The sequence below is a fragment of the Streptopelia decaocto genome, assembly GCF_964273445.1.
Source record: "Streptopelia decaocto genome assembly, chromosome: 16".
In the NCBI taxonomy this organism is placed as follows: domain Eukaryota; kingdom Metazoa; phylum Chordata; class Aves; order Columbiformes; family Columbidae; genus Streptopelia; species Streptopelia decaocto.
This window is the reverse complement of record NC_138671.1, coordinates 4,599,630-4,612,314: the sequence shown is the minus strand read 5'-3', so window position 1 is coordinate 4,612,314 and position 12,685 is coordinate 4,599,630. Positions and strand designations below refer to the sequence as shown.

General features: G+C 43.8%; 1 protein-coding gene across 8 annotated transcripts in view; it reads left to right on the top strand.

Moving 5' to 3' along the window:
* Window positions 1-12,458, top strand: part of LLGL2 (LLGL scribble cell polarity complex component 2) — a 33,778-nt gene extending 21,320 nt beyond the window's left edge. For 6 of the 8 annotated variants that reach the window (XM_082066960.1, XM_082066956.1, XM_082066957.1 and 3 more), the window contains 16 exons: window positions 2,226-2,443; window positions 2,945-3,012; window positions 4,110-4,263; window positions 4,372-4,476; window positions 4,765-5,057; window positions 5,316-5,469; window positions 5,798-5,948; window positions 6,636-6,752; window positions 7,274-7,440; window positions 8,186-8,450; window positions 8,914-9,067; window positions 9,473-9,510; window positions 9,991-10,038; window positions 10,564-10,606; window positions 11,333-11,394; window positions 11,779-12,458. In XM_082066960.1, the coding sequence (XP_081923086.1) occupies window positions 2,226-2,443; window positions 2,945-3,012; window positions 4,110-4,263; window positions 4,372-4,476; window positions 4,765-5,057; window positions 5,316-5,469; window positions 5,798-5,948; window positions 6,636-6,752; window positions 7,274-7,440; window positions 8,186-8,450; window positions 8,914-9,067; window positions 9,473-9,510; window positions 9,991-10,038; window positions 10,564-10,606; window positions 11,333-11,394; window positions 11,779-11,786 (2,045 nt within the window). In that variant the 3' untranslated portion in view covers window positions 11,787-12,458. Of the gene's footprint in view, window positions 1-165; window positions 324-423; window positions 543-2,225; window positions 2,444-2,944; window positions 3,013-4,109; window positions 4,264-4,371; window positions 4,477-4,764; window positions 5,058-5,315; window positions 5,470-5,797; window positions 5,949-6,635; window positions 6,753-7,273; window positions 7,441-8,185; window positions 8,451-8,913; window positions 9,068-9,472; window positions 9,511-9,990; window positions 10,039-10,563; window positions 10,607-11,332; window positions 11,395-11,778 lie in introns of those variants that run through there. The other 2 variants (XM_082066955.1, XR_014185506.1) reach the window with 2 other exon arrangements.
* Window positions 12,459-12,685: the final 227 nt, after the last annotated feature.

Here is a 12,685-nt window from a genome sequence, read left to right as displayed (position 1 = left end):
CACCCCATCTCTCTCCCTGGACCTTAACAAACCCTCTCAAGTCACTGAAAAGCCAGTAAAGAAACAGGCAGAATGTAACTGAGATGAAGTGCCTGCGTGTATGTCTGTTATCACAGGTTTTCCCTACACGACACTGTCTTTTATAAGCATCTTCTACATGTCCAGAACCTACAGGTCTAAACCTTCAAGTCTATCTTGAGGTACTGTTTAGCTTTTACCATTAAAGAAACGAAACCCTTTTAATTTCTATGAAGTTGTTGGAGCTGAGATTCTAAATGAAAGAACAGAAGCGTTAAAGATGAAAAAAATACTGAGTTTTTTAGGTAAGAGATTGACTACTTGAAATTCAATTTCTGGATATGATTAGAAGTCCTTTAGGAGGAAGTAACTGAACTTAACAGGCTTTTTATTATACTTCCCAAGGATTGAATTGTCTGGTTAACACGACTTCTAGTGGGTGCAGAGAGGAGCTGCTACAGGAAGCCGAAGCTGTTGCACTTCGACAAGGAAGTTTTTTTACACTAAAATGAGGTTTCTGTGGTTGATGAGCTTCCCTGTGGCTGATTGCCTAAGCTTAGTGGATCTACGCAGCTTGCCTTGTTTGCCCTTAAGCAGTCTTCCCTGCAATGGCAATACCAAAGCATTAATTGTATACCAAAGCCACTTAACACATAAGCTTTGTGCTTATTAAATTACAGCACGGTAGTAGCTGGTGACTTTCCACTACCCTGAATGTGCTGTGGAAACAATTTTTAAATGGCTAACCTTTCTTGGTTTTGTTTTTTTAATTAGCAGGTGGGTGAGCGTATGGCAGTCATGACAAATTCGACTATGCTTGCTACTTCAGCAACTTAAAATAGGTTTTAGCCATAAGGATTGAGCTCAAATGTGTCCCTTTGCAGGGGAAAAATAATGTTAAAACAGAGTATATTTGGTTAATATTGGCAGCAGCAGAGTGCCTAATGTAGTACAGGTATGATATTATTTGTTCTATTCAGAAGTCCTTTAGGTAACTGCAAATGGGGGCACATAAGAAAGCAAAGTAAAACTGACTATAAAACATCTTTTAATGGATAAATGGGACTGATTAGTGGTGTGTTATGGCTGTGGCCAGTCAGAGGTGAAACTTGGGGTGTCTAACTAGAGTGGTGCCAAGTACTAATTACTTGAAGTTAATTTTGCTGAGTGAAGAGCGTTGGTATGTGCTTGCTTATAGACATGCCTTCTTGCAAGTATATTGCAGGTAGTCAAACAACTAGAGAAGGGAAGTAGAAGTACAGGTTAGAAGGGAAGGACAGTGAAAAGCTGCCAGTTTGCTTACAGCTCCCTGTTTATCACAGCACCCCCATGGGCCACATTACAGCTATGCATTCGCTTACATTTCTGTAGGTGTGTGAATCATTGGTGTGAACTGATTTGTGGCTTTGGTTTTCCCCAGCAGTTGCTATTGTGGCTGTCTCATGAACGTTACTGCCAAAATGTCTTTGTAGGCAACATTTTTTTTTCCACTTTAATTCTAGTTACAATGAAAAATTTTAAATTGGTTGATTGTGTCAGGTGTCATCTGTAAAGTTATATTAACAGATTTGTTTGTAATCTTGTCTAATGTACATGTGAATATATATTAGGTGATGTGCACACTCTTTATTAAAGTCCAGAGGATGTGTCCCAACATATGAGAAGCAGGAAAAATGCAAAGTAAGAGCTGAATTGTAAATACTTGTCAGTTGAAGCAGAGAAGCATTCTGCAGAACTCCAGGCATTACTGTGTTTAAGCAGCTTAGGCTAAATGGGCTGTGGCCTAACACGGTACTAAATGGGTCACTGCTGGGGTGTTTGTGTGTCTGTCCACCCCATGCTGTTAATTAGCTGTAGGTAAAGTCCTTTGAATTCTGGCTGTTCCAATGCTGAATATGAACTTGTGTTATTTAGCCATGTATGTTGTTAATTAATTTTGCAGTGGAATCCATTAAAAAGTCACTCCGACAGTCCCAGGAGTGGTGTAAACAAACATAAATTCACAGTAAATCTGTTAGTATCTTGAAATCTATTAATATTAGTGCCTCAATAGGCCCAGTTAACAGAGAAGTATTTAGAGGTTTTGCCAACAAAAATGTTTGTGTAGAGCTCTGTGATAAGAGTTTTCAAATAAGCCTTACAGGAAGCTTGTATCTATTAACCTTGGACGGTCATTTTGTCAGCCTCAATTAATCTTTTTCCTGCAGAGTTTGATGACCCTTCTGCTATGGTGGTGTTGGCAGAAGAAGAGCTGGTAGTTATAGACTTGAAAACTGCGGGCTGGCCAGCAGTGCATCCTCCGTACCTGGCGTCTCTCCATTGCTCAGCCATCACCTGCTCACACCACGTCTCCAACATCCCACTGAAACTGTGGGAGAGGATTATCAGTGCTGGGAGCAAGCAGAACATTCACTACTCAAACATGGTATGGCAGCTTTAAATGTATATGCGTTCCCATGCATTTAAGAGCAGCACTACCACTCGGAATGTGGGTGGTCTGTGCTGCCGACTGCGTGTGGAGGGATGAGTCCCACCAGACGTTGTTCTGCCTCTTAATAGGGTCGAGAGAGGCTTTTTCCCAGAGCACCACCAGTACAGTTGCTCACACTGGGGGATTAAAATGTGATATTTTTCTCAGACTTTGACAAGCTAGAAGGAAAATCTGAGTGTTCCCAGCTGTCAGTGGTAACAAACTTCTTGTTTAGAAGCATGAAGCTTTCAGCACAGCTTCTTGAGGAAATGTGTAGAATATCTTCTAAAAAGCACAGCTGGTGTCAAAACAGGAACATCTAATCCAAACAAAAACTAACAGCATGGACTGTTTCACTGCCACTTGCACTGAAGTTCATGCTCTCCTGCTGACTGCATGTTCTCTTCACACTGTCGCTGCCTAGGAAATCACAGTCTTCCCTTAATGTATTTGTAGCCGTGGCCGATTGATGGTGGCACCAACATAGCTCCAGATCCTCCGCAGAGGGACTTGCTGCTGACAGGGTATGTACTTAACTGATAACCATCAAGGGGCCCTTTGCAGTTTTTCTTCTTCTGTTTTGAATTAACTGGAGCTTTCCCATGAGATTCAAGTCTTGCTCATCTTGTAGGGAGAAGGCTGCAACTGTACAATATGGCTTTGCAAAGCTGGGCCGCTGGCTTTGGAAAGCTGAGTGATTCTACTACTTCTGAGCCAACAGATTGTGATGTCCACAGATAACCTATAAAGTTGGTTTATTCGTAGTTCTGATGTTCCCCCCACAAGCATCAGTGATGATGATGTAGTAGTTTTGATTATGTAGTTCTGATCTGTTCCCCCCACAAGCATCAGTGTAGAAGTGCAGGCAGTAATCCAGATTGGTTCAAAGGGAGCAATGGAAAGCGGAGCTTAATCTTGCGGGTTTCGAAGCGTTTTTCTCCCTGCCTTACAGTGTCCAAGGAGAACCTTGGACTCCTGTCTGCTTTGATCAGCATGAACAGATCTGGCTAAGTGGTGGAAATAGCTAGCAAGAGATGGTCTCATCACATAAAAATGTATCATTTCCTTTTCAAAGTACTTTTAAGAATTTCTTTGGGCTGTTCTTCAGACTTCATTCTTGATGCAGCAAGTTGTTTGAAGTCCTTAACCCTTACATTAGAACAATGTTGCAAATTTTCACCTGGAGAACTAGGATTAAAGCTTGATTTCCTTCCTTCCCTCCCAGTAATAGTTTTTTTTTATCAGGATGAGTTGTTCCTTTATGTGCTTAGCTTTTTTTCCTTTTCAGTGCTTTCTGGCATCATCTTAAGTTGTACGCTGGTGTCAGATCATTGGGAACAAACTGGATTAAAAAACAAACAAAACCAACACAAACACCACCACCAAAAACCAAACAAAAAACAAATACCAAATAAACCAAACAAACCAACCTCAACCAAAACCAAATCAAACCCAAACAAAAAAATCTCTTTTGAAGCTCTAAGTTACCACAGCTCAGGTCTTTGTAAACACTGTGGTTTAAGCTTTAGTTGTGTATTTTCCCCCTCTGTTTTATCACCATTATCTGGGCGATTTACTGTTCTCCTGTTACGGTGTATTTCTGTAACCCTTCTCCATACAGGCATGAAGACGGCACTGTGCGGTTTTGGGATGCATCGGGTGTCTGCTTACATCTCCTCTATAAGCTAAGCACAGTGAGAGTGTTTCTCACAGATGCTGATCCCAATGACAATATGAACACCCTGGGTGAGGATGAGTGGCCTCCACTTCGCAAGGTGAGATAGCTATTGCTTGTGGAAGCTTTCTGGAAACATGAGAAGTTTAAATTCTTGCCCTAGTTAATGCATCTGCAAAGACCAGCCACTGTGTATTCTCTTGCCTAGGTTGGTACCTTCGACCCTTATAGTGATGATCCTAGACTTGGGATCCAGAAGATCTACCTGTGTAAATACAGCGGATACTTGGCTGTAGCTGGTACAGCAGGACAGGTATGGAAATGTAAACAGTTATCAGAAACCTTTGCTTTTAGTGCAGGTGGTCACAGTGCAACTGGGAGATGTGTTAAAATTAGACATACTTGTTTCTATAGTGATTCATTTGCTGGAAATGTTGTTTCATGGTCCTCTGCTTTCTCTAGTCTGTATTTTAGACTTTATCTAATGCTTTTTAGTCAGTCCTGAGAGAAGCTGTAGGTTTGCAGCTGCTGGGAAGGCCTGCAGCTTGGAGGACTGCTTCAACTGTAAAAGCTGTAGCAAAGTTTGTCTTCTTCCTTGCAGGTTCTGGTGATGGAACTGAACGACGAAGATGCAGAACACGTTGTGGATCACGCTGAAGCAGATCTCCTGCAGGACCAAGAGGGTTATCGGTGGAAAGGTCATGAGAAATTAAAGACTCGAGATGGACCTGTTCGATTTGAAGCTGGTTTTCAGCCATTTGTCCTTGTCCAATGTCAGCCACCAGCTGTGGTCACCTCCTTGGCCCTTCACTCTGAATGGAAGCTTGTAGCCTTTGGTACTAGTCATGGTTTTGGGCTTTTTGACCACCAACAGAAACGACTGGTCTTTGTCAAGTAAGTGTCCTCTTTCCAGGAGGTCTGTGATAATCCTCTGTTAAGGATGGTCTGGAATTGCTAACAAAGCAAGTCATGCTACGCAGTTTCTCAAGAGCAGTCAGTGTAGTGAGAAGCCCTGCCTCATTAGACTCTGTCCTTGAAGGTCTTAAAGAATATATAAGCATGTTCCGACATTTGTGTGTGTCCTGTTGGACTCTTGGGAGTGATTGTCACCCAGTAGGAGGTGACCACATGCCTACTGTCTCCCTCTTTCAGGTGTACGCTGCATCCCAGTGACCAATTGGCCTTAGAAGGCCCACTGTCTCGGGTGAAATCCTTGAAGAAGTCCCTCCGTCAATCATTCAGGCGGATCAGAAGGAGCCGCGTGTCCAGTAGGAAGCGACGAGGAGGTAGTGGAAATGCCGTAGAGGTGAGGGGTCCACCTTTTTGGGGTCCTGTCTGTGGCTTGGAGATGCAGAGCCCTGGTTAGATTGCCTAGCACAGGAGCTAGTCTGCAGTTCTGTTGTGGTATCAGTAGTTTCAGTTACTGGTTAAAGGACAAAAATGACAACTTCTGATGCTGCTGTTAGATAAAATAGTCACATTTTTAGAGAAAACGTGCTGTCTGTAGTTGAATGTATGACTCAGAATATACCCGTTCACTGGTGGTTCTTTCCCTTTCAATTGCTGCCACTTTTATTGTCTGTCTCTCCCTTCTGTCTTTGCCTGACTGACAAAATGTCTCCTTGTCTTTGAAGGTGCAAGAAGCAAATGCCAAATTTGACCAAGACGCATTGCAGGAAATGGAACTGGCTCCAGTCCAGCGGAAGATTGAAGCCCGATCTGCAGAAGACTCTTTCACTGGCTTTGTGCGCACCTTATATTTTGCTGATACCTTCTTGAGAGACAGTGAGTAGAAAATGCACCTCTTCCTTTCTTCCAAATGGTTATTTCCTCCTTCTGCCAAGGAATGTATTAGGATTTACTGCCAGGAAAATTCGGCACCTCCTGTGTCCTACTTTGTGCTATGCTGAAAAACTAATGTAGAGCGAGAGCATATGTTGTCATGCAGAATTGTTATTTAGCCATTCTGGCTGCTGACTAATCTATGGCAAGTAGTTCATCTTTGGATACAGCCTTTATGTATGGTTTTCAAATGGGCTAGAATGACATCTGACTTGTTAGTATGAGTTTTTCCTTGTTTCATTACTCTAAAGTTCGCCCCTGCCCCCAGCAGAGCCTTTTCATTCTGGTGAGGGGTGGCTGGCTGTGCATCAGAGCCCAAACTGATACTATGCATGCGTTTACTCTGCTCATCTGCGATACAAATATGTGGAAAATGGATGCAGCAATTGTGGTGTCTGATAGAAACAGCACTCTGTTCCCTTTACTTATTTGCCATGTCCTTTGTCAGGGCTGCTGATGGACATGTATTGGGAGAAGAAGTGCAAAGAACCTGTAGTTCCTCTGGCAAGTCAGCCTTGATATAAAGATATTTAGGATGTAACAAAGGGAGGATGCATATAGCTGGTGGAAAGCAGTTATCCAAGGATGTCACAGATGGTGCTTTGCTCACGATCCTTCTTGTTGCTCCAGGCTCCCGCCACTGCCCGTCCTTGTGGGCAGGCACCAACGGAGGCACAGTCTACGCCTTCTGTCTGCGCGTTCCTCCTGCGGAGAGGAGGATGGATGAACCTGTCAGGGCAGAGCAGGGTGAGTGTTCCTCATGAGAGCACGGGCCTGTTGAGATGAGCTATCACCCGTATAACCAAGAGCTACATACAGAAAAGCAAGGCAGCTCAATTACTGCTGTTCATCAGTGAGTGCGGGGCTAATTGTAGCAGAGTCTGAGCTAAGCAACGCTCACTGCAGCAACCGAACTGAGGAGTGAGCTCCAGCACTGCCTGACGTGCCTCGGCCCCATTTCCTACTGACTTCAAAAATTAAACTTTGCGTCAGCTGCCACTGAAGTTCACAATCAAGCCTCTGTGCACATCGTAGCTTATTCTGACAGCTGGGCTTGCTATCTTTAAGTAACAATAGCTACTGTTTAACGTGAGCCAGTTCAGTCCAAATACACTTTAACTACTAAATCTTTTTAGGCAGGGTTTCTGTAGGCACATTGTATAGGTTTCCAGCTTTGAGAGGATGTTTGTGAGATTCTAACACAGCACCTCTGACCAGACTCCTCTGTGGTTTTTCTGTTTATTTTCCTCTTTATCTTGCTCATTTAGCCAAAGAGATTCAGCTGATGCACAGGGCTCCTGTTGTGGGCATACTTGTCTTGGATGGACGCAGCACTCCCCTCCCAGAACCTCTAGAAGTAGCACATGACCTCTCTAAGAGTCCTGATATGCAAGGCAGCCATCAGCTGCTGGTGATTTCCGAAGAGCAATTTAAGGTAAGTATCACCCGTGAGGTTTGTATGGACCGCATATAAAATCTGCTGGAGCACTGAGCACTGCTCAGTGGAAAGATAACTCTGAGTGCTTATTCTTCTGTAGCTGAATAACACCCCTGGGACAGTGTTTCTGTTTGGCACAGTCCATAAATCAGTTTGTGCTGAAAAATTGGGTATTCAGCATAGTGATGCACATGCTGAACGCAGAAACTTAATTGCTATATTACATTATATTCTTTGGGCAAGACTGCTTCTGTTTTTGCGAAAGAGCTTTTGCTCTGGTTAGTACAGGAACAGGAGTTGGTAGACATTTCTGTGAAGCAACTAAAAAGCTTATTGATTTGCACGCTAACTAGTCAGCGTGGAACAGAAGACTTGAAGCAGCTTGGTGTAGGCTGGCCCTGGCTTTTTAGTGTGGAAGAGCACACAGTTAGTGTAAACCCTCTTCTATTTCTGTAATAATTTGTGGCCGAATACAGTGGGGTTTTGAAAGAACTAAATGGGGAATGCAGTTTGCAGCCTAAAGGGTAAAACTGCTTGATGCCAGAACAGAGACAGATTCTAACACCGACTGTGGCTGATTGCTTATTGGCCCCTGAGCAGGGAGCCAGGTTGACTCAGATTACACCTGTGTGTATTCACTGTGAATGAAAACATTGTTAAAGGAGGGAGCAGCAGATGTCCTGGGGTGCAGCTGCTGCTGTTGTGCAGGAAAGAGATGTCAGTGTCTTGTTCCTATTGGCAGGTATTCACGTTACCCAAGGTTAGCTCCAAACTGAAGCTCAAGCTGACGGCTCTGGAAGGCTGTAGGGTACGAAAGGTGACGGTTGCAAACTTTGGCAGCTGCAAGACTGACGATTACAGCGAAAATGACCTGGCTGTCTTGACTAACCTGGGAGATATTCAGATCATCTCGCTGCCCTTCCTCAAGTTACAGATCCGCTTCCCTTGTATCCGCAAAGAGGATGTGAGCGGCATTGCGTCCTGCGTCTTCACCAAGTATGGCCAAGGTAAGGTGCGCTTCTCCCAAATCATCTGACTTGTGTGTTTGAGACAATGGGAGAAGCATTATAGATTTTCATATTTAGAACTGGCCTTGTATACATGTGCATATTATGTAAATATGTCCACTATGTGTTTCTGTCCTGTACCAGTTGCCAACAGGTACTGACACATGAATTGGCAGAAGCAGAAGGGAGTTTATTCCATTATTGTTAATGAATACACTGGTTTTCAGCTAAAAGGTTGGGTGTGCCCCATAGGTACCCATAGGCAGCTTCTGTAAGTGTCAGCACAAGACTGTACAATTTATCTTTCAATGTAATTGTCAATGGCCCAGTCTCTAGGCTAACCAGTCCTTGGGACACTGGGGTAATATCTTGCTCAATGATTCCTCCTGATTTAGATAGGAGGGAACACAAGCCCTTTCTGCTAAACACAAAGGATCGCTTATAAATTCCCAATTGTCTGTAGGTTTCTATCTGATCTCACCATCGGAGTTTGAGAGGTTTTCCCTTTCTACCAAATGGTTAGTGGAGCCTCGGTGTGTTGTGGACATGCTGGAAGTTACAAGCAACAATCATGTGCACACCAAGTCTGGCGTGGAGAATGCTGCAAGAAAATCCAGGTGAAGTCTGTAAATCCTTGCACACTGACTGTGTCTGAATAGTGAGACCTACCTGACTGTTTCCAGTATTGTATTTTATAGAGGATGTCATCTTTCAAAAACAAACCAACAAAAATACCCCAGTCTTTGAAGCCTTTCTTAACACCATTCCTAGATGGATTGGCATGAGGAAATGCAACCGTTACAGACATCCTATAGGAATTTTAGTCCAAAAGCTTAGAAAAGTTCTCTGGTGCTTCCAGATTTCTGCATCACCAACATGTGATGAAGCCCTTCCTACATTCTTGCTCAACAAACCATTTAGTTAGCATGCACTGGAGTGTCTTATAGCTGCCAGCAGTGTATAAGAATTCTCTTCACCCCTGTGCCTCTGAGTCAGTGTTTGTTTTCTGTCTCCTTTTCTAGGGGGTCAGGAAGGAGTTCGGGTGACCATGGAGAAGATGGTAAGCAAAAAAATAACTGTACTAAATGTAGCATGGTGACATGTAAACCCTGAAACATCTTTCCTGCTGCTACAGTTGATATTCCCCCCCCCACCCTCCCCCCCAAAAAAGGGGAAAGGAGGGACACGAGGAAAGCATTGTGACCTGCCTGGACACAGCAGTTGCTAGTTCTAAAGTAAGTTGCATGTGGCAAGGTTGCCTTGAAGGGATAGAATGAAGTTTCTGCTGGAAGGAAAAGGCTGTGGGAAGATAAGGCTTGAAATTACAGATGAGACCTTCTGTTAGCCAAGCGAGTATTGCTAGAAAATACAACTCAATGTGTGAGGGGTTTTAAGGATTAGTTGTGAAGCATTCAGTAAAGTCAAAAGGTACTCTTTTGGGGAAAAAAAATTCCAGTTGTGGGTATCCAAAACTGCACATATGTCATGAAAAGGGGAAAATATTGTTAGGTAAAAGCTTTTTTTCCTGCTCTTTTTTTAGAAAGGAAGTCTGGGAGGCTGATGGAACATGCCTTACTCAATGATGAAAGTGAGTGAGATGAAATCTTGCTACCGACAGGGCAGGTGCCTTTTTGGGTGGAAAAAGAAGAAAACTGCTGGGAATTTTGTGGGTTCCAGTACTCGGTCCCAAGGGATCTGCAATTACACAAGACTGGTAGAAATACTGGGTTTTCATGAATAGGTAGAAGTGAGGGGTTGGACAGATCGTCGTGCCCTCAGGCAGGGGTTGTTCCACATAGCTGCATTCACTGTGTGATAAGAGAAGGATCTTTACTTTCTAATAGGACTTGTCTAAAATAACAGCTGGAACAGACTGTTCCTTAGGGGCTCTGGTGCGCTGGGACTGGTAACATCTCTGGCAAATGACTGTCGCAGTCCTTTGTGCCAGCCTGTTTGCCTCTTCACCAGTATTAGGATTTTACCAATGATGATAAAGCTCTGCCCTCTGAGTGGTGGGAGGCAGGTTTTAAAGGCTGTTCAGCAGGAGGTGGAATGTGGCTGGGCTGCAAATCTGCACTGGTTTGGCTCACTGCTTTAACCCTCTGCTTTCCAGAAGTCCTGAAGGAGATCCAGAGTACTCTGGAGGGGGGCAGAGGGTGAGTATCAACCAATTTCTACTCCTAATGAGTGGGGCTGGTGAGGGAGGGCATTTCTAGTGGAAAGCTGGGGGATGCCCAACGTGACAGCAGGGATCCTTCTGCTGGAATCTGATAGTGTATGTGTCCCACAAACTACCAAAGGGCAATAGGAAGAGAGAGGCAGGTTCTCTTTCACGCGTTGTCCCTTGACATATTTTATGAATAATGCTTTGTCTCTTTCTCTCCGAAAAGCAGGAGAGATCACATTCCCACATCCCAAAGGAACAGGACTCTGAGTATTCGCATACAGGTTTCTATACGTGTCAACCCATACTGATCTAAGGGCAGGCCACACGGGCTCAGTTGGCCGAGGATGGGACTCTGGAGTTTTAATCTGGGCTTGACACTGTCACTTGGACGTGTTCAGTATCTCTGCTCCCATTCTGTCTATACAATAGAGCTAAGCTACCACCATGGGTGCGGGGCTTTACCTTGGCTCCCTGGAATACTGATGTTCAGGTGACAGGGGCTACGGAAGTGTAGGCAAAGGACTCCTGTTTGCCACGGATGCAGGAAGCTTGGTGGGACTGGTAACTGCTGGTGTGTAAGGATAAGTGACTGCCTGACACGCTCTGCTCTGTGCACTTCTCTGGACACTACCTAACCTTGGTTTTCTGTCAGCAGCTGGGAGCGGATGGGATGATACTGCATTGCAATAATGAATCTTTTCTTGTGTCATTGCAGGAGCTATGCAGAAAGAAATTTGGCAAGAAGTCCGCTAGGACACGGACTAAGTAATGGAGGAGGTAGGTGAGGCTAATAAGGGTATTTCAGGCGCGGTGAAGTAGCCAAAGGAAGCAGAAAGTGGAATTAAGGTTTTTTTTTAAGAAATTCAGCTTATTTAAATGGTTTGTGATACTGCAGAGCACTGGTCTGAATTTTCAGGCTGGGAATCTGCTGGCTGTGAGGTACTAGCACAGTTCAGCGTCTTGCACCACACGAGTGAATATGCTGCATTGGTTTTAAAGGAAGAGATAAAAATCTTTTGAAGGCTCCTGGCTGACTCTTAACCTTACCATAAAGCAACCTGGAGAGGTAGCCAGAGCTCGTAGCAATAATCTGTTGAGTATATCAATTCATTAGCTTTTAACTGTTTCCTAAAATGGCTTTTGCATTCTTTTATCCCAAAGCAGATTGACCAGAATTCATCACTGACATTTTGGCATTGGATTGAGTGCCATAACACTACTGATTGGGCAAACCGTCCCTGGGGAGAGGGCACCAGTGCTCCCTGCATCGCAGGCTAGTGAGCTGCAACTTGCATGCGTGTGCATGCCTGCCTCTGCCTCTCCAATTAGTGCCTCATTAGAGACATCTCCTCTTGGAGCCCGCCTTGCATTAGGACAGAAGTGGATCGCCAGGTCCGATGCACCACAAGCCTCTGAGTACATCTAACTTTTAAATGTTTGCACATTTCTCTTTTCTACTGGGCTGGGTTTTAAATTATAAATGTTACTGCCTTGGTGCAGGATTTTAATAAACGCACACTGTTACCTCCAACTGGTTTAAAATTATTTTTTGTACAATTTTTTAAAATCGTATGCGTATTTCAGTTTTAATGGAAACACTTTAGAAATTTACTTTTTAAAAGAAAGCATTGAATAATATATGCTAGATTCCTGTGACTGCTGTATGTGGTATCTGAATGAGTAATTTTGGGGTTTGTTATGGTACTGTTAACTGGCTTTATGGATTTGGGTAGAATCTATTTTTGTAGCCATTCAAATCAGAGGACAATTAATTGAACTTGATTTTTGTTTCAACATTACGTTGCTCTTTTTTGGAAATAAAACTCTGAATTCCCTTTTGTGATCCTTGTCTGCTCTCGTATCTATTTTTTCCATCAGCATCTTCTTTCACATTGGCAACAGGCTCATGCCCACTTACCCCTAGAAGAAGATGCTGTTCCCCTCTGATCTGTAGAGGCAAAGAGGACTCCTGGAGATTTAGTGGCCTCCTTGAGCAAGGTGGTGGTTTGGAGAAGACACATGTGGCAAGCAAGTTGATTGTATCACTGTCCTGCCATTCATGCATTGT